Genomic DNA, 23,798 nt, shown 5'->3' on the forward strand with positions numbered 1-23,798 from the left:
AGAGTCACAGTAGGTAGTCCTCTGGTGAGTAACTTTTTCAACCCACAAGTAGGTATTAGTATTTTTTCTTAGTATTTCTGCTTAGACTCCAAATGTAAAATGTAATTTTTAACCTGACCCCATTCTCTTCCGACTTTGTGATTTCCTCCTCTCAGAGCCAAGCAAATCTCCTGAGCAGTCAGGTGGAGATTGCTTTTCATTCTTAAGCCTTTCCCAGCTCCTGACTGGTTTTCTCATGACCACCTGAACTCAGGAGTCAAGTTGTCCCGGGTACAGGTTTTAGGAAATTCCTTCTTAATCCTTGGATTTGTGGTGATCCCACTGAGTTTTTTTTTTGTTTGTTTTTTAATCACAACTTGGGAAGGTGATCTCTAGAAAGCATTCTGTTTTTCGTAAGATTTCTTCCATTTGGGAACACCCCATATACTCCATATACTCCTTCTATTGTAACAATTCATCAGGCAGGCATTTGAATTCCTGCTGTCTGTAATTCAGAGTTCAATTTTTCATCAGTTGCATAGTCAACATGTTCAAATTATAAGAGTTGCACTCTTTTTGCACCCTTTGTTTGGCTCTCACTTTGCTGCAACAATGGATCTGGTCGTCATCTGTGGCGTATGTACCATGCTCTGTAAACCTATATCTTGCTCTTGCCCTATAATCCTATCTTTCTATCCTCAATAAACCTTATTTTCTTGCTTGCCTAAATATATATATATATATATATATATATATATGAGAGTCATCTGTGATATGACAAGGGTGCATTTCTCTTTATATTAATGGTTGCATCTGAGACAAATGGTGTCACTTAATAATCTAAAACCAATTAAAATGTGTTTATCAAATAGTCTAAGGGGGGGTTTTAAGCATTAACTGTTCCTTATCAGAAAGGAAACAATGTCACAGGGAAAAATGTAACATCATCCATTTTCAGCACGGAAATTGGAAACCTAGGGTCATAGGTCAAAATGAATTTTAAAACTGCTTTTGAAATTTTAATAATTTATTATTTGTAATGTTGCTGTAGATAAAGGTGGGGTAGCCAAGTCACCATTTCAAGGATAAAATATAGAGGCACAGAGAAGGGGGAAGTACCAAACACGAAGCTGCCAGAATATTGGTTTTTAAAATGTGGGCATTATACATTATATGTTTGTATCAAAATATCACATATACCCCATAAATATGTAAACTATTATGTATCCATAAAAATTAAAAATAAAAAATGTGTTTATAAAGAATGTAAAAATTAAGGACAGATTATTTTCAAAATTATTGACAATTAAAATGGGGCTGTCAATACTTGAAATCCTAGAAAATACAATAAACAATTCTTGGAAGAGAAAAAAGTGTGGGTACTGAAGGGTTAAATTGACAAAGCTAGGTCCTAAAACATAAAGCTTTCTGCACCTCCTGATAGCCTTAGATATTGCCAGCAGGTTTTTGAAAATGAAAGAGATGCATCATTGATATCATTTAATATCTGTGATCAATGTACAATTGTGGGGTTGTGGGATCAAGTCTTGGAATTTGCCTTACCTGAACCACAGCCCCCAGGTAGTAAGCCTCCAATTGTACTTTCATCACTCAAATAAGCCTGTGTTTCTTTATCCTTTGAAAAATAATGAAACTATTTGCTATGAGTCAAGAGATCATCCTTGGGATATTGGATGTCCAGGACAGTAAGAGAATCATTGTGATAAACAAAACAGTTGATGCTATAAGAAATGAGCAACTGAATAGGAAAGTCCTAAATAAGGTACTTGTGAGCATTACAATACTATAGATGAGGGTGGAGTTCAGGAAACCTCAAAGTTGTTGGTGAAATTCATTCAGCTAAAGATTATGTGAAAAGTAACTCTAAATTGGGTTCTGTTCCCAGGTGATTTGTCTTTGTATTTCTTTATTGAGCAATTTTGAGGTGAAAAAAGTGTGTGTGTAGTATACCAATGTTTTCTCATTTTCCCCCAGATTACCAATAAAAGCAAAGAGTCAACATGGGCCTTAATTCACAGTGTGAGTGATGCTTTTTCTGGCTGGTTGTTGATGCTCCTTATTGGGCTTTTATCAGGTAGGTAAACTATGTTAGTTTTCAGAACAAATCTAAAATTGTGACGTGTCTCTCCCCCAAGTCATGAACTGAGTTGAGTGTTGTGTTTTCTTATTTTCCTACCTGAAATGAATTTCTGGTGAACCTTTTGGAAGCCTGATGTTCCTATTTGTAAGGGGGTACTAATACCTGCATCATCTACCTTAAATAAATGAGGACATGGATCTAAATGCATTTTGTATACTATAAAATATTGTATCCGTTTTAAGATGAAGTTAGCACTGCATTTTGGTGCTTGAGGAAGAGCCCTTCTGTTGGAGACTGTCTTTTCTTTTTCTTTCTTTTTTTTTTTAACACATACTGCATAGGGTTTAGGAGAGATGATGCAGAAGAGGACTTCCTAAGACATTTTGTAGATGTTTCTTAAACATCTACTCCAGGGGTGGAGAACCTGTGGCTTTAAGGCCACATGTGGCCTTCTAAATCCTTAAGTGCAGCCTTTTGACTGAATTCAATTGGATTCTTAAGGCCAAAGGTTTCCCACCCCTGATCTACTCTCTTACCTTGTAGTATAGAAAAGCATGTAAGATATGGCTGATACTGCCATATCTCATTCTTTCATAGTGGTTGAGAGGTAGGATGGTGCCACCTTTTCCTGTAAACTCCATCAACCTCCCCCACCACTCCAAATAATATATAATTTCACTAAGAATAGTATACTTGCTGTGCAAATACAGCTTTCAAGCAAGTTCCCAAGCAGGCTTCCCCTCCCATGAGGGAAGCAGAGAGCCAACGATACCAGGCAGAGATGCCAAGAGGTATGTCCTAATGGCATGAAAGGATGGGGCCTGGGAAGATCAGGAATCTTGAGCTGAAAGGGAAGTTAGGTAGGAAACCTAGAGGTGGAGGGGATAAAATGGTAGTTAGCAGCATAGGCTCTAGTTTTAGGCTGCCTGAATTTGAATCCCAGCCCTACTACTTGCTAGTTTTTTGGCTTTTGGCAAGTTTCTTAAGGCCTGGAAGCTTTAGTTTATTGATCTGTAAAGTGGAGATGATAAAGTTTGCATTAAATGAGAGATAGCACACAATAGCACTTACTAGCACAGCACTCAGTTGTTAATGCTGCTGCTGCTGTTACTGTTACTGTTACTGAGAGATAATTTGGGAGCCATGGAGTAGAAAATGACTGCAGCAAATGAAGAATGACTCATCCATAGCTGGGTTTTCAAAAATTTTCTAGGATAGGGATTGGCAGACTTTTTCTGTAAAGGGGCCGGATAGTAAATATTTTAGGATTTATGGGCCAAGTGGTCTCTGTACCTGCTCTACTCTTCAATATGGCCCAAAAGCAGCCATAGACAATAGGTAAACAAAGGAGCCTGACTGTGACCAGGAAAACTTTATTTACATATATAGGGGCAGGCCACTTGGGCCATAGTTTGCCAACTCATGGCCTAGAATGTTAACTCTTCCCCCTGTGGCTCTCACAGGAGAGAGAACATGGTCTGGCCAGTTTGGAGCTGGCTAATAATAGACTGGGTGGTCTGTGATGCCAAGTATTGCAGAAGGGTTAAGGAGAAAGAAGATGACTGAGAAAAAGTTATACAACCTAGCAGTTAGGAACACATCAATAGCCTTGAAAAGCCATCTCAGATAAATATTAGGAGCCATATTTCAAGGGAAGGCAACCAGTGTGGACCTTTTGGCAGTCATTGGAAGAGAAAGGGCAAAAGTTTGAAATGGTTAACAAGGGCAAGGGACAGCATTTTATTCTTTAGGGTTGGGAAAACCTGATAAAATTTGTAACCAAAGAAGAAAGAACGAATTGGGTGGGAGAAGGAGGAAGAGAGAGGTAGGAAGAGAAGGTAAGACTGGATTGAGGGTACCAATGTTAGGTAAAATAAGACATGCACACATGAAACAACCAAAGAACAGGCCAAACTACGTAACATCATGGTAATTTGCTAAATCCAGGCAGTAAGGGCAGAGAAGTCTAGGGGCTGGAGTGGCCAAGAGTAGGTATCAAACAATGTGTTAGATTTGACTAGGTTCTTTAATTATGTAAATAACCTGTGTTAACACTTTTAGCACCTACCAAAACATACACATGGCATGGCCTCCTGCCTGTTGGAATACAGGCGTAATATCCTCAACTTTTTAATATATTTCTTGTCACTAGGTGGTCAGTGAATATTTTTCTTTCCCTCGTACACACAGGGTATTTTGTTTTTAAGCATTGGAGAGCAACAATAGAAGCAGTGTGTCTGAATGCAGGAACAGTCTGGGAATTCAGGGGCTGTGAATTTTATGATGGCTTTACTATTTCCCTGAAGCACGATTCTGGGCCATTTAATTTCTTTATGCCAGAGTTTCTTCATCTGGATGACAGAAATGATGAGAAGGCCAGAACCTAAAGCACTCTAACTGTCTTAACCCTATCAGTCTACTAGCCACAGTGCATGAATGCCCCAGTTCACTATTCATTTCCTCCGAATTTTCTTTGGTAAATGTTCTGTGTATGATACTGTTTGTTCCTTCTCACTAAGAAAACTTCAGAATGTTCATGTCCTAGCTTCAGGAGGCTTCAACATGTCTACACATCACAGTTTGTGCTTTGATGAATTCAATTCCCTTAGCCAAGAATGCCTTCCTGGCATTGCTTATATTCCCTTGTCCATGGTGCACAATCTTGCTATGAAGGCTTAGCCCTTCTCCCCGTAATCTTTGTCAGCTCTCCTCCCCAATCCATCTCAAATAAATACCATAGAATTTATTTGAGGCAATTCACATTCCCTCAATTGTGTATGGAATGAGAATAAAATACTTAATAAACTTGACTGTCTTTATGGGTCAGTATTCATAAACTGGAAGTCAGTGCAGTGTCTTTGCCCTGTTAATTCAGATTAAAGACAAACCCACTAGTCCCTTGCTCCCATCCACCCATTTTGCTTTCCCTAAGTCCCTCCTATATAAAAATTCTACAGACACCATTGTTTAATGCAGGAATAATAAGTGAAAATCAAGCAAACATACAATCTGAAAGAGGTTGCATATGGAATGGAAAGGTATGTGCTTGTTTGTTATTTGGATTCCTTTTCCCTCATTTTCTCTGACAAAGCTTATTCTGATTACCAAAGAACGGAGTTTTAAAGATTGAATTGAACTTTGCCCTTTCCCTCCCTCCTCACAAATCAGGTTCTTTAGCTGGTTTGATAGACATCTCTGCTCACTGGATGACAGATTTAAAAGAAGGTATATGCACAGGGGGATTCTGGTTTAACCATGAGCATTGTTGCTGGAACTCTGAACATGTTACCTTTGAAGACAGAGACAAATGCCCGGAGTGGAATAGCTGGTCCCAGCTTATCATCAGCACGGATGAGGTAACATGTAGTAATGATTTCTGAACTACTGAATTTTATTCTTACGTTTATTTCATTTATTATACTGTACTCATGGCAATTGTGGAATCTCCTCCCATTTTCCTTTTCACAAAAAGGGAACCAGTACCAGCTGCCTTTCTCTGTGGTTTAAGTGCAGCTGTATTTCCATCTCTTCTGACATGTGGAGTCGTTTGATGCTTATGTTTAAAATGTTTGTTTTAAATAAGTCTGATGTTTTTTCTTAGTTATTAGAACACAGTGTGGCTGAATTTATCTTTCCCTAATAATTTTAGTAGAGATTTCGAAGGCAGCCAACAGGTAAGCTATAATTTCTAATGAAGGATGGAGTGAGTTAAAAATGTATTTATCGTATAGACACTAAAAGTGATTTTCCCTGAGCATTGCATTAGAACATTAAAAAAACCTGTGATACGTTCCACATCAAAATAACAGAAACTCAGGAATAAAGTTGCCCATTGTCCCATTTTGTGATCAAACCAGTGTTTTCATTTGTCCTTGTCTTCTAAGCGTATGTTTTTTGATGTGAAAGTAACGTTGTTTTTTAGTTTCTTACCTTTCTCTTACCACTCAATTATTAGTTAGATCTCTCCCACTGAAAACAAAAACACACAAAACAAAAAACTCTCAAGTCCTACTTCACTCTGACTTCCACCAACTAAGATAGGTAAAGTGAGGTAGACAAGACTGGGATATATGTTTGCACTTTAAAATTTTACTTTTATCACCCACTTTGGTCCATAATTTGAGGTGGCATGTGCACATGTACTCACACACAATCAGCCAAGGGAAAAGGAGAATAGGAAAATAATAAAGTTAGAAATAGGAGTTTTTGTGTACACATATGACTATGCATATTTGTCTTGGGGAAAGGGTTGAATTAAAGGGGTAGATAGATGCTGTATGTTTGAGAGAGTTTAGGTCTGTGCTTCTCAAACTGGGGTATGCCAGAGGCGAGGTGAATCCATAGGATAAACATTATGTGACTTCCCAGAGCATCAGTTTTTCCTGAATATTTGGAGGAAATATTTTTTTCAAAAATTAAATATAAACACCCATTTAAAAATGGAATGCAGAATTTCCATGTTTGTTAAGAAAAAAACAGTATCTCTGTTTTAGCTCTGATCCTGGGTACCCCACTCTATGCCCTGATAATCTCTATTCACTCTCCTAGTTTAGGAGACTTTGGATAGAAAAGTTTGAGAAGCCCTGCAACTCAGGGTGAGTGTATGTGTTTCCCTTGCCTTTTGTGGTCATTTTTATTTTTAAAGTAATTACAAATTCATAGGAAGTTGCAAAACAATGTATAAGGAGGTCCCCTGTACCTTTCATTCGGCCTCCCTCAATGGCAACATCTCGCATAACTGTAGTACAGTAGCAAAACCAGGAAATTGACATAGGTACAATCCACAGGCTTTATTTCACCAGTTTTACGTGCACTGATTTGTGTGTGTGTGTGTGTGTGTGTGTGTGCATGTTTGCGCATAGTTCTCTGCAATTTTATCCCATGCTTAGATTTGTGTAACAACCACCACACTCAAGTTTAGAACTATTCTGTCACTACAAGGCTTCCTCATGCTACCCCTTTATAGCTGTGTGTGTGTTTAAGTGTTCCAACAGTCACTTTCAAACTGGAGCTTGAGATTTGCTTGAGTGACAACTTTCTCTGGCTCTCCTTTTTATGAATGAAATCCTTGCCTGGGGAAATGGTATTCTAGGTTTTAAGAAGCCTTCTCCAAAGGCCAAGAATTTGACCCTGGTCTCTGCCTCTTGCCAGTTACAGTTACTTTCCCTTATATTCCATTTCTTTCTTTGTTTCCTACCTCTGCAGTCGTCTTCTTCCTTAGCTACATTTGAAAGGCAAAGGAATAGCAATTATTTGTTCCTCCAGGGACTAAGATAACGGAAAACCTGTGTCAAACTTACAATTCAGAAAAAACCTGAGCATTCTGGTTCTCTTTGTCTAGGTCAATGAATTATTTTAATAGTACTTTATATTTTGAAAAGCCAAAAGTCCATTGAGTTTTATACTTCATGTAATTTGAGTGAGTTTCAACTGCTAATAATTCTACCAGCAAGCATAACCTCCTAATGTTCAAAACTGCTTTTTTGTAAGGCATGACTATGTGCAAGCCCTTTGATGTTGGTGAATCTTTACTGGTGGTCAAAACTAGATTTCTTTTCATTATCATAGGGGAATAGTCTCAAAATATATTGTCTCCATTTTAAAAATAGCTGTTGCCATTTTATTCTTTGGAATATCTGGCATTGTCAGGGCCCAAAACTTTCTACTTGCATGGTTATTGCTGAGTCTGTGGTAGCAAAATTCTCTCAAAGATATAGTCATTATATGTGGAATCTAAAAAAAAAAGTTTAATAAACAGAAACAGAGAGTAGAATGGTGGTTAGTTGGGGTGGGGAGGAGGAAGAAATGGGGAGAAGTAGGCCAAAGGGTACAAATTTGCAGTTAGGTATGATGAATAAGGCTAAAGATCTAATGTGCAACAGGACTATAATTAGTAATATCGTATACTGAAAATTTGTTAGGAGAGTAGATTTTAGTTGCTCTTATCACACACACAAAGGTAGCTATGGAAGGTGATGGATATGTAAGTTCGTTTTGACTATAGTAATCATTTCATTATGTATATGTATATAAAACATCATGTTGTATACCTTAAATATCATATATACTATAAAAATAAATTTAGAAAAGAAAAAAAAAACACCTGGGAATTTTGTCACTAGAACCCCCTTGTGAGAATTTGACACTAAGGTAGATAGCCAAAGGTGGATTTCATGGAACTTTAGATCTGGTCTTCACTTTGAATGTCTAGCCAAGGTTCAGCCATTCAAAAAAAAAAAAAAAAAGCGGGGGGTGGCGGGCTTACCAAGGCCTTAAAACTGCTGGTAAAATTGACAAGGAATCACAAACATTTGACTACAAAACCTATCAAAGCACTCATATAGGAAGTGAGTTTTGATTCAGGGTCTTCAGCTTGTTCCTCCTTGTCCATCCTTATGATCCCTTGTAAGTGTCCTTTGGGTGCAGCAAAGCATCTCTTTTTCAGCACCAAGTGACCTGACAGTGTATCAGTAGTTGCTTTGCTGACAATCTGGAAAGAAACATTTTGGTCTTTTTCTTTCTGACCTTCTCTCCTGAAAAAGCATGACTCAAGAGCTGCATGCCTGACTGAGTCTGTCTAGGCTAAAATCATATTCTTTTTCCCCCCCTGTTCCAGGGAGCCTTTGCCTACATAGTCAATTATTTCATGTACGTCCTCTGGGCTCTTCTGTTTGCCTTCCTTGCCGTATCTCTTGTCAAGGTGTTTGCTCCTTATGCCTGTGGCTCTGGAATCCCTGAGGTGAGTCTCTTAAAATGACTTATAAATGGTAACAATATGAATTCTTTTTGGTTAAAATCCTTTAATGTATATTCCAGCATATATCACAATTTGGTGAATATTAAACAGGTTTAGATCCTGAAGCCATGTAAGGCCTCTTTAGGTCTTTCCTCAAGTCTTCTACCCTCAGCCTAGGCCACCTGGAAATTAAAGGGTGTTGACTCTAAGCCTCCTGAAGGTTCCTACTGACCTAAACTCCAGAAGACCTTCCCTGCTCCCTACCTAAGAAGCTCCCAGGGTAGATCCCAAGATTTTGACTTGAAAAAGTAGGGGTATTGTTGTCAGCTTTATTAGAGCAGAAGAAATAAAACCATTTTGCTACATTTCCATATTATGATTTAGGCTAGAAGAGGAGCTTTTAAAACCCTATTTATAACTACTGTTGGCTTAGATTTCTTGACAGTGACTGAAACCACTGACATTTTAGTTTTCCACGATGACCTTGCCCCTCTCTCCCTCTCTGTTTCCTGACCAAGTAATAGCCACATATTTCTTTATCAGGGAATCAAGACTATATCTAACCTTTAAGGTTGTTTCAGAGACATTAACCTTGCCCTCTCAGAACATGCTTCTTGGGCCACCATTTTTGTAAAGTAAGGAAAACACCTGTCCCTCCCTCTCTGCCTCCCCCTTCTCCATATACACACTCTCACATGCTTATGACATACCCTTGCCCAGCTATCACAGGCCTCCCCCCAGAAAAGGGGAACATGAAAGCTTGAAGAACAGTTCTTGCTTTCTTGGGCTCCTGGATTCCCTCCAAAACTGGGATCACTATAGGTCAAACATTTATGTCACTTGATCAAAAGGTACAGTTTCCATAATGAGGTCCAGATTTTTTTTGCCTCTTAGCCTTGTTGACTTCCTTAGTCTGTATTCAATCTCTCTGTGTTTGACCTGCAGATAAAAACTATCTTGAGTGGTTTCATTATTAGGGGCTATTTGGGTAAGTGGACCCTGGTTATCAAAACCATCACCTTGGTGCTGGCAGTGTCATCTGGCTTGAGCCTGGGCAAAGAGGGCCCCCTAGTGCACGTGGCTTGCTGCTGTGGGAACATCCTATGCCACTGCTTCAACAAATACAGAAAGAATGAAGCCAAGCGCAGAGAGGTAAGAACAAATGGCCTCAATAGTCTCTTTTTGGTGAGAGTATAAATAGTATAATCTTTGGGGTGAGAATTTGGGAATTCTACCAATGTTAATACAAGTACTCTTTGACCCAGCAATTCTACTTCTGGGAATTTATCCTGCAGACATCCTAGCATGTATGGGGATAGTCAGTGCAGCATTTGTCAATGCAGTGGAAAACTGAAGCAACCAAATGTCCATCAGTAGGGACTGATTGAATAAACAGTATTCTATTCATACTATAGAATACTATGCAACCATTAAAAAGAATATGATAACCCTACATATTGACGTGGAGTGCTGGCTATAAAACACTTTTATGTTTAAAAAGCAAGTTTCTGAATAATGTATGTAGTATAATTCAATTAATATTTTTAAAAGTGTGTATGTATGCACTTAGGAAATATCTAGAAAGTGGTTTAACCCCAAACTGTTAAAGTCATCTACCTCCGGTGAGTGGGAGAGTGAAGTGGCAGTAGGAGTAAAAGTAAGGACTTAAACTTTTTATTATATATATAATTCTGTTCAAGCATGTGTTGCTTCTATTACAAAATAAGTTGCAAAGAATAAAAGATTTTAAATAAGTTGTTTATTCCTGTGGAAGAGTAAATATAATTGCAGCATGTGTTTCAGATGTCAGCTTATTCGTTCTTATTTCTACCTAATGCCACAATTGAAATTAGTTTCTCTATGTATTGGAGCTTTCTCTGCCTTCTGCCTCAGCCCAGCTAAATTAGTCCCACATCTCTGTAGTTGTTTTCATGTTTATGCAGTTGTCAATGGATGCTCTTTTGATGAGGAGGAATATTTTTAAAAAGTGTTCTAAGTCATTGGTTACTTTTGTCTTGCTATAATTAAGGACCTAAGAAAATAATGGCTCTTGCTTTATTTCCCTTGAATTACAAAGAAATCACATATGGAATGGGTCAAGACCAATGTCATTTCATTAGAAAGGATTTTTCACAAGACTGGAGCCTGGTGATTTCTTCTGAAAACAAACAAAAAAAAAAGATTAACCACAAGACCCAGAAGGAAACTCAAAGATGTTGAGATTTAAAATATGGAATACATTTTGATAGTTCAAGGGGGAAAGTTCCTGGTACAGTTAGAAAGGAGAGGAAGGCTAGTGGGAGAGAGATGGGGAAATCTGAGTAGATTGTTTAGGTACCTGTCATGGGGTAGAGGGGCGTAAAGAAGTGTTAAATTGGTGAGGTTGTTGAATGGGAATAATGTGCAACAGAAGCTAAAGAATTGAAAAAAAACATTTTACTGGGCAAAAGTAGAGTGTTTATTGTTGCTGGTTTTGCACAGGTGGAGGTGAATTTGAAATTACAGATTTCTAGTTACTTTTACTCCATAAAATTGGCATTTTTGTTCAAATAGTTCCTTATAAGAGGGGAATTTGATTTGGTTGTTTCTCTGTACAGATGCCATATATTTCTCTGACTAGACTCACATGAATATGGTCACGTGTCACTTAACCATGGGGATAATATGTTCTAAGAAATGCAGATGCTAAGATTTGTGTATCTAAACATAGAAAAGGGACAGAAAAAATACAGTATTATAATCATCATATAGGACCACTCTTATTTGCGGTCCATCTTTGACTGAAAGGTTGTTATGTGGTGCATGACTGTATCTGAATCTTAAATTTACTTCCTTTTGCTTATTCAGACTTTCCACTTATTTTTTTCCTGTTATTCTCACCATCAGCGGCAACCCTTTTGTGTCTGGTTGCCTTGTCACGGTGGGCAGATGGTTGAGAATAAAATGGAGATTTGAGAAGGAAGGGCATATACAGACTCCACTCTATAATATAAAATTAAAGCAAAGTAGCCCACCAGATTCTTTCTCCCTCCTAATTCATCTCGAGCATAGTCACTGAAATTCCCTTTCTCAAGTTGCACATCGACTGTCCTCATCCTTCTCAAATGAAAGCTATTGTAGCTATGAGTTTCAGAGTACTCACAGCTAACACCAGAGATTCACTCTTTCCTCCCCATCATTTTCCTGGGCCCTCTTACACTCCCAGAGAAACCTGCCTACTTATTTTGCCAATGACATTTTTATTTTTCAAAATTCTTAATTTTGTTCAACTTTCTCTTTCTCTAAAATATTTCCTTTTCTAAATCATCTCTCTTTCCACAGCAACCAGAATCCAAGGAAAAGACTCAATTCTTCTGTTAATTTTGGTTTGTTTGCCATCTCCAGTGTTTGTCATGTACATGCCTACACACAGAGGTGGTGGTCTCCAATATCACTCTTCTCTTTCCCTCTTTATCCTTCTTTCCCTATGATTGCTTCTTCCTCTTTCTCTGCCTCCAAGCCCCTTTCCTTGCCATACCTAAACATATTTAGTTTTTCTCTGACCTTAAAAATCTAGTCACTTCCTTATTTCTGTTTCCATAGGTTACTGGGCATGGAATAGGATGCATATAGTACAGGGAACCCTAAATACCTTGTTGTATGAATACTTGCAGCTCCTGAAGAGCTGTGGGCCAATTGCAACTTCAGTTTTATATCATTAGAGCCACATTTAACATCTTGTTTAAAAAACATTCCTTTACAAAGTGCTGTATAAATACATCACTGTAAGTACTTCATTTAGGTGGTGAATGAATAGGTCTACAAACTCAAATGCAGTTAGGCATAATTTATATAGAGCGCATACCTAAATTAATTACAAAGGAAAGGCCCTCTTACCTGATCAAGCATGTGAACCATGTATGTGTGTTTAGAATTGAGCATATAGTGTTTGAACTTCATTTTTGATGATATGGCATATGTAAAGGTATTTCTAAAAAGTGTTTAATAACCGCTAGCATTCCTTTTAAAAATGTGATCAAATGTGGGAAAGTGGCATTATTCTATTGCTAATTTTGAGTTTTGGGTTGTAGGTCTTGTCAGCTGCAGCAGCAGCTGGTGTATCTGTAGCCTTTGGGGCACCTATTGGCGGAGTATTATTCAGCCTTGAAGAGGTAATGACTTTTAACTGTCTGTAGAACACGCGTGTGCTTTTGTGTCAGGAATTTTATACGTTGCAGTACAATAATTTTGCACATAATGTACAGTATCTATGTACATTACAGTCCCTGTGTGTTCTGCCCAGCTTGGTGCTTTTACCAGGTGACTAGAAATCCCTGGACAGTTTTCATCCTCAAGTTGGCTCTAATGCTTATAGTACCAACTTTTCACCTGAAATGGTTTCTACATATTGACTGAGTTTGCTTTCTCACCTTCTCTCTTATAGGTCAGCTACTATTTTCCCCTCAAAACGTTATGGCGTTCCTTCTTTGCTGCCTTGGTGGCAGCATTTACTCTGCGCTCCATCAATCCTTTTGGGAACAGCCGCCTCGTTCTGTTTTATGTGGAGTTTCACACCCCATGGCATCTCTTTGAGCTTGTGCCATTCATCTTATTGGGCATATTTGGTGGTTTGTGGGGAGCTCTGTTTATCCGCACAAACATTGCTTGGTGTCGGAAGCGAAAGACCACTCAGTTGGGCAAGTATCCTGTCGTAGAGGTACTTGTCGTGACAGCCATCACTGCCATCCTGGCTTTTCCCAATGAATACACCCGTATGAGTACAAGCGAGCTCATTTCTGAGCTGTTTAATGACTGTGGCCTTCTGGACTCCTCCAAGCTCTGTGATTATGAGAACCGCTTCAACACAAGCAAGGGGGGTGAACTGCCTGACAGACCAGCTGGCATGGGAGTCTACAGTGCAATGTGGCAGCTGGCTTTGACACTCATACTGAAAATTGTCATTACTATATTCACCTTTGGCATGAAGGTGAGGAATTCTTTTGGGACTCAGTGGCTGTATGTGTGGCTGTGGGTTTTGGAGGGAAAAGCCTGGGTATCATACAATCCTGATAATTCATATGGCACTTTCAACTTCCCCCAACATTATTCTTCCTCTCCCAAAAGCTTCTTTTACCCCTATATGTTCTTCTAACTTCCTAGACAATTGTATTGCTATCTCAAATTGTCCAAGTCAAGTTGTAGGCCAAATGCCAACCTCAGTGATGAAATTTTGGGAAGAAATGTTTTCTCCTTTTGCCCCTCAAAAAGGATGGTGAGGTATTTATTTCAGTGCATTTTATATTAAAACAATTTCTGGACCGGGCGCGGTGGCTCATGCCTGTAATCCTAGCACTCTGGGAGGCCGAGGCAGGAGGATCGCTCAAGGCCAGGAGTTCGAGACCAGCCTGAGCAAGAGCGAGACCCCCATCTCTACTAAAAAATAGAAAGAAATTAACCGGACAACTAAAAATATATAGAAAAAATTAGCTGGACATGGTGGCACATGCCTGTAGTCCCAGCCACTCGGGAGGCTCAGGCAGGAGGATTGCTTGAGCCCAGGAGTTTGAGGTTGCTGTGAGCCAGGCTGATGCCATGGCACTCTAGCCTGGGCAACAGAGTGAGACTCTGTCTCAAAAAAAAAAAAAAAAAGCGAAAAGAAAAAAGAAATTTCTTACCAACATGGTATTAGTCCTTATAGGGTAGTTTTAAAGTTTACCAATAAAATATAGTAGTATGTTGAACCAAATGAAGTTGCTGATACTCATTTTGACCACTAAAATAGCAATTTCATGTGGTTCAACCCAATATAGAGCTAAATGTATTTTTTTATAGTTGGTTATCAATGCTCAATCGTCAGCAGGTGGGATCCATTTCATAGGTCATCCTAAGTTAATATTTAAACTATCAAAAGCTGACATCAGACTGGTATGTTTTACTTTGAGTAACTGTTATAAATTCCACATTTTAGAAGAAGCCAGAAAGGAAAATTGGGTAACCCTCCTTCCCAGGGTTTACTTATTTGTTTTTGTTTTGTTTTGTTTTGTTTTAGTTTTCTTTAGCACCCTACTGCCATGTTATTTCCCTGTATTCTCTGGAGAAATGGAGATTCAAGCCAGAAAATAAGAGAAGGCAACTCCATTTAGGCAGTACTATAATCTCTGAGATGATGCCATCTGTCCCCTCAACACAGGGATAGGATGGAGATGTGGAAATCTTTGCAGTGCTTCTTGAGTTAATTTTCACCTTGTGCCTTCATTCTTTCACTTAAAGGGAATTTGTAGACTATCAGAATGCCAGATTCAAATGCATTCCAGAATCAAGCACAGGCTATTTTAAAATAATCTGCTGTTTTGATTATCCTTATCATTTCCCTCTCTTAGTACAGAATATTAAGAATTCATTATGGTATTCTACATGTCAAGAAAAAAACAGGGAGATAGATAAGGGCTCCTTTTTTGGCTAATCATGTAACTATAGTCATGATCTCATTTTAAAGTTTTAATTGTTTAATCTTTCTTGATATTATACAAAATAGACTGAAACCTCACATGCCATCCTTTTTGTGTGAGCAATGGGTTACAATTCAATATGTGAGCGTGATTATGAGCATTCCATTTAAATCCCAGAAACAATCTTTTCTAAATCTTGACCTTGAGTGAGTTACTTAACCTCACTGAACCTTAGGTTCATTGGCATTTGGGAATAATAACGGCTACCTCTGGGGGTTGTTATAAAGAACTGATAAATCTTGTATGTAGAGCATCTGTCATAGAATATGGTAGATAGTCAATAAAGGATAGTTGTTGTTAAGAATTCAAAATTGGTAGAAATGTCTGCATATATGAGAAACTCCATCTATTTTCCTTTTTCTTTGGGAAAGGCCTAATTTCTGCCTCCAGTTCTGTGTTGGTCTGGAGAGTTCAGGCTCTTGCCTGATGGACCCCCGAATCAGGGTAAGCTTCTTTGCAGTCGTCCTTGCCTGCACGTTCCAGAGAACCTCTAGTCCCTGTAGTGTTACACAAATCTTTACAGCCACTTGCTAGCATAGTGCATAGTTAAATTGTCATTGGCCTGTTTGCTTCGCAGAGTGTCAGTCCTCTAGCACTTACCATATGCCAAGCAATCACATCATTTCCAACTAACCATCTGTTGCTTTCTCTTTGCAGATCCCCTCTGGCCTCTTTATCCCTAGCATGGCTGTTGGTGCTATAGCAGGTCGACTTCTAGGAGTAGGAATGGAACAACTGGCTTATTACCACCATGACTGGGCCATCTTCAATAGCTGGTGTAGTCAGGGAGCTGATTGCATCACCCCTGGCCTTTATGCAATGGTTGGGGCTGCAGCCTGCTTAGGTGAGTAGTGTTTGCATTGATTTCAAAAGAAGTTGCTACCCAAGTGACATACAAAAGAAGAGTGGTATTTAACACAATTGACTGCAGAATTTTTTTAATGACCATTCATTTCCTGTTGAGTTTGCCATGTCTCAAGCGTTTTAAGAAAGCTAATTATACTCTCTTACTCTGGGGAAATTATCAGAAATTTGGACAAAGATATTTGCATAAGAATGTGCATCACAGTATAAGAGGAAAAAATTAGAATCAACCTAAATTTGCACAGTAATGGACTGGTTAAATAAATTATGGTGCATCCATATAATGTTATACTATGCAGCCTTTAAATATGATGTTAATATGTTTAACATCTTTAAATATGATGTTAAATAAATTTGTAATAATATGCAAAATGTTCCCAACATAAAGGGGAGAGAAGCATGGTGAGGAATTAAACATATAATGTGAGCTCACTTATGTAAATATATATGTTTTTGCATAGAAAAAAGCTTGAAAAATCATTCAAATTTTTGCTCTGCTCATTTATAGGCAGAGCTTATGGATAATGACTTTCTTTTACATTTCCTAAATTTTCCACAATGGGCATGTATTACTTCTCTATTAGGGAGAAGAAGAAACAGACAAATGAAAAAAATACATAAGAAGGCATCCTATAGATGTTATTTTGAGATATCTGAATCTTGTCTGTTGTAACTTTACTTTAATGCGATTGCTGGGGTCTTCACAGTTGTAGGTGAGACCCCATTCTAGCATTGTTTCTGTAAGTCAGCTTTTCCTGGATGGGCCCATAATTATAATGAATCCTGTACTTTGCCTGCTGTCAGCAGCCTGTGTCTATTTCTTTATAGGTGGGGTAACTCGGATGACTGTTTCTCTTGTTGTCATAATGTTTGAACTGACTGGTGGCTTGGAATACATCGTGCCTCTGATGGCTGCAGCCATGACAAGCAAGTGGGTGGCAGATGCTCTTGGGCGGGAGGGCATCTATGATGCCCATATCCGTCTCAATGGATACCCCTTTCTTGAAGCCAAAGAAGAGTTTGCTCATAAGACTCTGGCAATGGATGTGATGAAACCCCGGAGAAATGATCCTTTGTTGACTGTCCTTACTCAGGACAGTATGACTGTGGAAGATGTAGAGACCATAATCAGTGACACCACATACAGTGGCTTTCCAGTGGTGGTGTCCCGGGAGTCCCAAAGACTTGTAGGCTTTGTCCTCCGAAGAGATCTCATTATTTCAATTGGTAAGGATTTCAGAAAGGGGATAATGAAACCCACTGTGGGACTCAATAAATATGCATGAAATTGGGGATGACAGAGGGAAGAGGGGACTAGTTAGGAACCAGAAGGATACAACTATCACTTCCATCTTCAACTTTCTTTTTCCTTCTGTTCAAATAGAAAATGCTCGAAAGAAACAGGATGGGGTTGTGAGCACTTCCATCATTTATTTCACTGAGCATTCTCCTCCAATGCCACCATATACTCCACCCACTCTGAAGCTTCGGAACATCCTGGATCTCAGCCCCTTCACTGTGACTGACCTTACACCCATGGAGATCGTAGTGGATATATTCCGCAAGCTGGGACTGCGGCAGTGCCTGGTTACCCACAACGGGTAAGAATCTTGGGTGAAGGTAAATTGGATTGTGGGAGAAAAAAGAATGTAGAGAGACAGAAGGAGAACCCAACTGAAATGAACAGTAGTAGCACTTTCAGGCCTTTTTGAAGCTCTGAGATGAAGATGGACGTGTTTCTTTCATCATCAATGGAAAAGGAGTTTGGGGAAGAGCATGTGTTTGAGAGATATGACCTACTAGTTGCACATTATAAATAACTCAGTTCCTCCCCTACAAAGGAAATAGCTATGTTCTTTTGCATAGGCAGCACTGAAATAATAATGGTATCAGGTAGTATATTTGTAGTGTTTGGTCCTTACAATCTCCTTGTTGTTATTATATTATTTGAGGATGAGAAAACCAGCTTTCTATAAGGGTCCCCAGTTAGTAAATAGTAGAGGTAGGCTTTAAACACAAGACTCTTGACTCCCAAGCCCAAGGCTCCTTCCTTCTTGGGGTATGTCTTATCCAGTAAAGAAAGCTCTGCTATTTTTATTGAAAAAGATGGGATATTGAGGAGAGGGATGGATTTTTTCCCAAACATGGCATGTTAATCCAGCAATTATATAAGAATTTCACCCTCCTCTGAAATTTCTAAGTGGTGTAACAGATGTCTTGGCAGGATTTAAATCAGTAAGGAAGGGGACTTTTCCCTAACTGATTTCTTCAACATTTACTGAATTCCTACTCCATGTAAGAAGGTATTCCAGTAGATTCTGGGGAGACACAAAAATGAATAAGAATCTTCACTGTCCTCAAGGAGTGTGCAGTGTTATAGGGAAGGCAAGACCACACCAGTGGTTATAGTGCAGTAGCCAAGAGAACAAATGCCATAGAAGAGGCCTGCACAGAACATGCCATTGCATTGAGGAGGGCAGAATTACTGCTGGCTTGTAGGATCAGGGAAGGTGTGCTGGAAGAGGGGCATTTGAATTAGTCTGTAATAGATAAGTAAGATTCAGGTATGTAGAGAAGAATATTTAAACCAGAGGAAATTGCAGGGTCTGAGACTAGAGGTAGAAATGCTTGCATACATTTAGGAACCCATGTGTTGTCCCATTTGCCGGGGCACATTTCCTACTCCTGTTATCTCATCATTCTGGAAGTGCAGATAGTGGTCTAAGGCAAAGTTGAAAAGGACTGAGGAAGACAAGTGTGTCACCTTTGGGAATGCTATTTTAACTGCAGATTTATTTTTGTTTTGTTGTATTGTGTTTGTCTTTTAGGCGATTGCTTGGAATCATTACCAAAAAGGATGTGTTAAAGCATATAGCACAGATGGCGAACCAAGATCCTGATTCCATTCTCTTCAACTAGAATCATAGGGTTGCTCTGGATATGAAACAGGAAGGACATTGCAGACCATGGATATATTTTGTTAACTGGGTACCCAAAACACATTTCCCATATTTGGATGGTGAAGTCATATTGTGTGTTGTCTCTTTCCTACAAGTCAACCAGTTGCACTACATAATCTCTGGAAATTAATCTTCTCCTTAGGAGAAAATACAGTTAGGCTTCTGTGATATTGCATTAGGAAGATTTCATGAAAGAGTAAACAAGATTGTTATGGTTTAATTCTATTTGTTTTTTTAAAGATTTTTTTAATTTAAAAATTGTTAGCCAATATGCAATCACTGAATACTATGCAAGAAAATTCCAACCGTCCTGACCTATAGCCTGCAGGAAACTGATGAAAAAGTCACTTTTTTGAGATCTAACTGTCATTGGTGGAAGATGAAGTTTGTAAACTAAGGGGCTTTGCTTTTCAAACCACAGAAAGGAAAGCCAGAAGGAAAATAGTTATGGTGTTTCTAGACTGTGAAGATTCAGTTCAAATGTTATTCTTGTTCCTGTTACAATATTTAGCATTATTAGTTTGTTATGTATGTATGTATATGTTAATTTTAATTTCTGGTTAGAAGACAATGCTGCTTTGGTTAATCTCTCCTAAGTGAATTTAGAGAGGTTGACTTTTATAGCTTGCTTGTTCCTGGTACTCTTTTGAAGTGCACAAAGATAAGTTATAGAGCTTTCTCCTTGTCTGCAAAAAGGGTAATTTTCCAGATGGTATTTGTTAGCTAGTAGACAAGGACTTTGCCACGAATTTGTTAGTAGCTAGGAATGATTTCTTCCAACTTCCTTGAAGTGAATGATTAGTAAAGTTCTAAGCAGTCAATGACTAGGAATTTCGCATTTTTGTGAAGTCCTAAGTAATCCTCTTACCCCAGATGCCACCTCCATGAATGATGGTGCTTTAGGCTTCTGGAATATGTAAGAACAGTAAAGGGAACTGCATACTGGTAAACCAGGGAAGATTCAGAGCTGCATCTGCATCCTCATGCATTCCTTTGTAAAGACCACCAGTACTGAAATAACTGGACATTCATTGCACCTCCCAGCGTCAAGTATGTATAATAGGCCAGTGTTGTCCCTGTGAGCATGAATTAAGCTTGGGATACTTTAAAATATATTCAAGGTGTTGGAACAGGATAGGCAGCTGTGACTCCCTTGAAGGTCCTTAGAATTCTAAATAAAATGCAGAGCCTTCCTAAGACCCAGGGTCATGGACAAGGCCTGGTGACACCAAAGGTGCTTATATCTCAATTTCCCACCACCTTTATTGCAGTTTAAAAAAAAAATCACACTATAGGGACACCTGGTGGAATTAAAGAGCCACCACCATCATTCCAACCACTATTTCATTTTCTATAGTTTTATCCATGTGCAATGTACTCCACCCCCATTCTGTTCCCCTTCCTACTCCTTAGTACTGAATCTTCTCTTTAGGATTGAGCACTATGCCTGGTTAATCATTCCTATTACAAAAAATAACTCCCAGGGCTAGTTAAATTGTAAACCAAGACTCGGCAATCTTACGGAACGTAGACCAGAGGTGGCACACAACCCTTTTCTTTGTCATTTGGCCCAGTTGCTGCTGCCATACCTCCATCTCTGCACTGGATGCCATGGCAGTGGGACTTCACTGCCAGAGGTGAGAGTTCAGCCTGGCTCATTTTACAAATCTGTTCCCAGCACTTCCCACCATCTTTCTAGCCCTAAATCAGCAGTCACTTGGCATATCCCACCCCTCCCTACCCCCACCAACCCTCCATCCCACCAAACACCTCAGTATACCTCATTTAAAAGTTGCTGGTCCCTGATTCTAGGATTTTTTACCCCTAATTCTTGTCTTTCCAAAATCTGGAATCCTTTTATTGCTCAAAACTGGGTAGCCAAGGCTTATTTCATTTTTATCTCTAAAATATCAAGGCAGTCACCAGAGTTTCTCCTTCTGAATATATCACTCTAGCATTTTAATGAAAAGGAAAATAAAGCTCTCTAGGGTACATTGTATCATAGTCATGGCTCGGTAACTTTACATCTTTTGTTCTTTCCATGCCACTGACTCCTTCACAATTTGCCTGACCACCCTGCATATTGTGTAGAAATCAAAGTTCTCATCTGTATATTTCTGGTTCAATACCTGTCTTATTAGCTATCCTTCCCCACTAAAGTTTGCAAAACAGGAAATGTTAACTATTTCTGGTATTTGATGGCAATGATAAGTCTGATCATATTTCATAGTGCAGCAGCAATATGGAGGGTGTTTGCTTTTGTGTTTCTCCTAGGCTCTTTTCTTGATTATAGACAGATGAGCCAGTGTTAAGGTGCTACTTCAGAGAATAAATTTCAAGAAACCAGATAACACTGTGCCAAGGTATGCTTTGTAGATGCTAAGCACCGATTGGCCCTCCAGAGAATGACAGTATCCCCTTGATACCTCACTCCTGATAAATCTCATTCATTAACCTCAGCTTCTCAGGAATCCTTGTAGTGCATACGCTAGAAGTAGCTATAGTGTATGGTATCCACTGTATGTCCAATCATATGGTTTGGCTCAAAGGTTGGCTAATTGTGGCTAGAGTTCTGTACTAGACTGCTAGCTCAGCACCTTGACATGCAGAGTTCCTTATCTTGAGGTAAGGAAAATGTTTTCTGCCATTGCCAGTTTAGCAGTTGGACATACTTAAGCAACAAACACAGCCAGTATAGAGAGGTCTGTCAGTAGTCTCAAATGGCCACATACCTCAATGGCAAAAGACTGGATAGTTTGTGATTTAAAACTTAATGAGTTGAGACTAGACTATTTTGGTATGAAAAAAGAAAATTGCCTGATACAAGGAAAGGGTTTATAAAAGAATGCCAGAATGCTTCAAAGAGTTAGGATTTTCTAGGGAAAAATATCTGGTAGACATCCAGCCATGAAAGGAGTGAGAGTCTATAGATTTGTAAAAATCTAACTGCTATATTTTGCACCTTCAGTTCTTCAATTTGAAGAATTTAAAGAAGCTGAAACAGTTAATGCATGATTAGTTATGTTGGAGGGAAAAAGCAGGGGACTGATAATGCAAAATAATGGCGACTTTAAAGATAATTTCTAATTGGATGTTTCATTAGAAACATATTCCAGTGCTCTCCTCTTTCTCTGGCCCCAGCATCCTGGCTCAGCCCAGCTGTGGAGTAGAGGTGGTATGATCCACAAAACAGATGTCCTCTGGTGGATAATCTGACATTGACAATACTTTAAATTTGCCAGCTGGTGGAGCAAACGATTAATTTGCTGATTGAACTACAAAGCAATTCAATTGTTTTGGCACCAAAGGCTGAATCTAAACCCTTTACAGGAAGAGCAGAGCACAGGATACATTTCTCTAGTGGGTCTTCAATTCTGTTTGAACATGAGAATGATAAAGTAATGGGGGCTTAGTGTGGTCTAAGGCTATGAAGTAATCCATAACCAAGATCTTATGAATCCATTCAGGTGTGAGGGGAGCAAATATGTTTTCAAAAACTTAGCATGCAATAAAGTTCATTGTGGAAATTAACCATTGCTATATGTTTTAAGTAGTTCAATCACCTGTTGAGGTTGGGTCTTGATTTTTATTTGTTTTGTTAGGTGATGAGTAGGAAGGTGTACTTGTTACCCTACACTATCTTTTGTTTTTGTTTTTTGAAAAATGAACTGTGTAATTTTTGAAGTTGAGTTTTTAATAATGATATTGAAGACAATGTTGAGAATTTGAAATGGCCAGTATGTTTTATATTCCCAAAGTACTTACTGATAACTGATCACATTGTATTGCGAGGAACTGGCTTCCCTACACTGGATCATAGCCAGATGCAGTCTACTTATCATTTCAGAGAAAGCAGGAGAATGTCTTTTGTGGTAGTATGTAGGTATTGAGCTCTTAAAATCCCTGAGAAAAATTAGGAATTTAGAATGTAAATGGGAGGTAGAATATTGAGTCCTTAAAAAAAATAGATGTCTAAATATGTGGTCTGAACTTAAGTGTCTTAAAACCTTGATTTTTTTTTAACCACTTCTGGGATTGCCTGGGTTCCCTTTGGGGAGGAAATTGAAAATTATGGCTATGGGAGATCCCTGGTAAGAAAATATACAAATGGTGTATGATGGTGGAAGGAAAGCCATCCCATGCTCCCATGCCACACATCTTGGCATTTATAAACTGCTTGATCATGTGCCTTAAGGGGAGAAAAAGTCAAGTAATCCCCCAAAGGCCAGAATTTCTAAGCAAACTAGTGGTTAAAAGCAATGTTCAGCCCAAGGGAAGTCTAGTTTTATGGAAGGGGCTGACCCAAGATATCTGCTCGGGAAGGAATGTAGCATCATCTGTTGCCATTTCCTAAATGATAAGCTTTAGTTAGATTGCCCTGAATTTTGATAGCAAATTTTTAAAAATCTATATTTTTAGCCTTCTAGTGTGTCCCTATTATATATTGAAAAGAAAAAGGCGAGAGTTCCTCAGATCATAGCTCAGGAGCTGTGTAAATGTGAAGTTGTCAGTGTAGTGGACCTGGGGTGATCACTGAAATTTTCTCTACTTCAGTTTCAGTTGTTTGCTTCAAGAAGAGAATTTCTGAGAATAGTAGGTGCTAACAACTTTAAGTTATTCCCCAAACATTTGCTGGCCACATTCTCATTTCTGAACATCTGGATCTGGGC

General features: G+C 38.8%; 1 protein-coding gene across 1 annotated transcript in view; it reads left to right on the plus strand.

The window, feature by feature from the left end:
• The window catches only part of CLCN5 (chloride voltage-gated channel 5), a 39,962-nt gene extending 20,839 nt beyond the window's left edge, over positions 1 to 19,123 (plus strand). Inside the window, exons 3-12 of the mRNA XM_069462927.1 lie at positions 1,975 to 2,074; positions 5,249 to 5,436; positions 8,697 to 8,819; positions 9,762 to 9,968; positions 12,887 to 12,967; positions 13,240 to 13,782; positions 15,962 to 16,148; positions 16,997 to 17,395; positions 17,553 to 17,769; positions 18,997 to 19,123. Of these exons, the coding sequence (XP_069319028.1) occupies positions 1,975 to 2,074; positions 5,249 to 5,436; positions 8,697 to 8,819; positions 9,762 to 9,968; positions 12,887 to 12,967; positions 13,240 to 13,782; positions 15,962 to 16,148; positions 16,997 to 17,395; positions 17,553 to 17,769; positions 18,997 to 19,087 (2,136 nt within the window). The 3' untranslated portion in view covers positions 19,088 to 19,123. The remainder of the gene's footprint in view (positions 1 to 1,974; positions 2,075 to 5,248; positions 5,437 to 8,696; positions 8,820 to 9,761; positions 9,969 to 12,886; positions 12,968 to 13,239; positions 13,783 to 15,961; positions 16,149 to 16,996; positions 17,396 to 17,552; positions 17,770 to 18,996) is intronic.
• The last annotated feature ends 4,675 nt before the right edge of the window (positions 19,124 to 23,798 follow it).

This window comes from Eulemur rufifrons, chromosome 30 (genome assembly GCF_041146395.1).
Source record: "Eulemur rufifrons isolate Redbay chromosome 30, OSU_ERuf_1, whole genome shotgun sequence".
Lineage (NCBI taxonomy): Eukaryota > Metazoa > Chordata > Mammalia > Primates > Lemuridae > Eulemur > Eulemur rufifrons.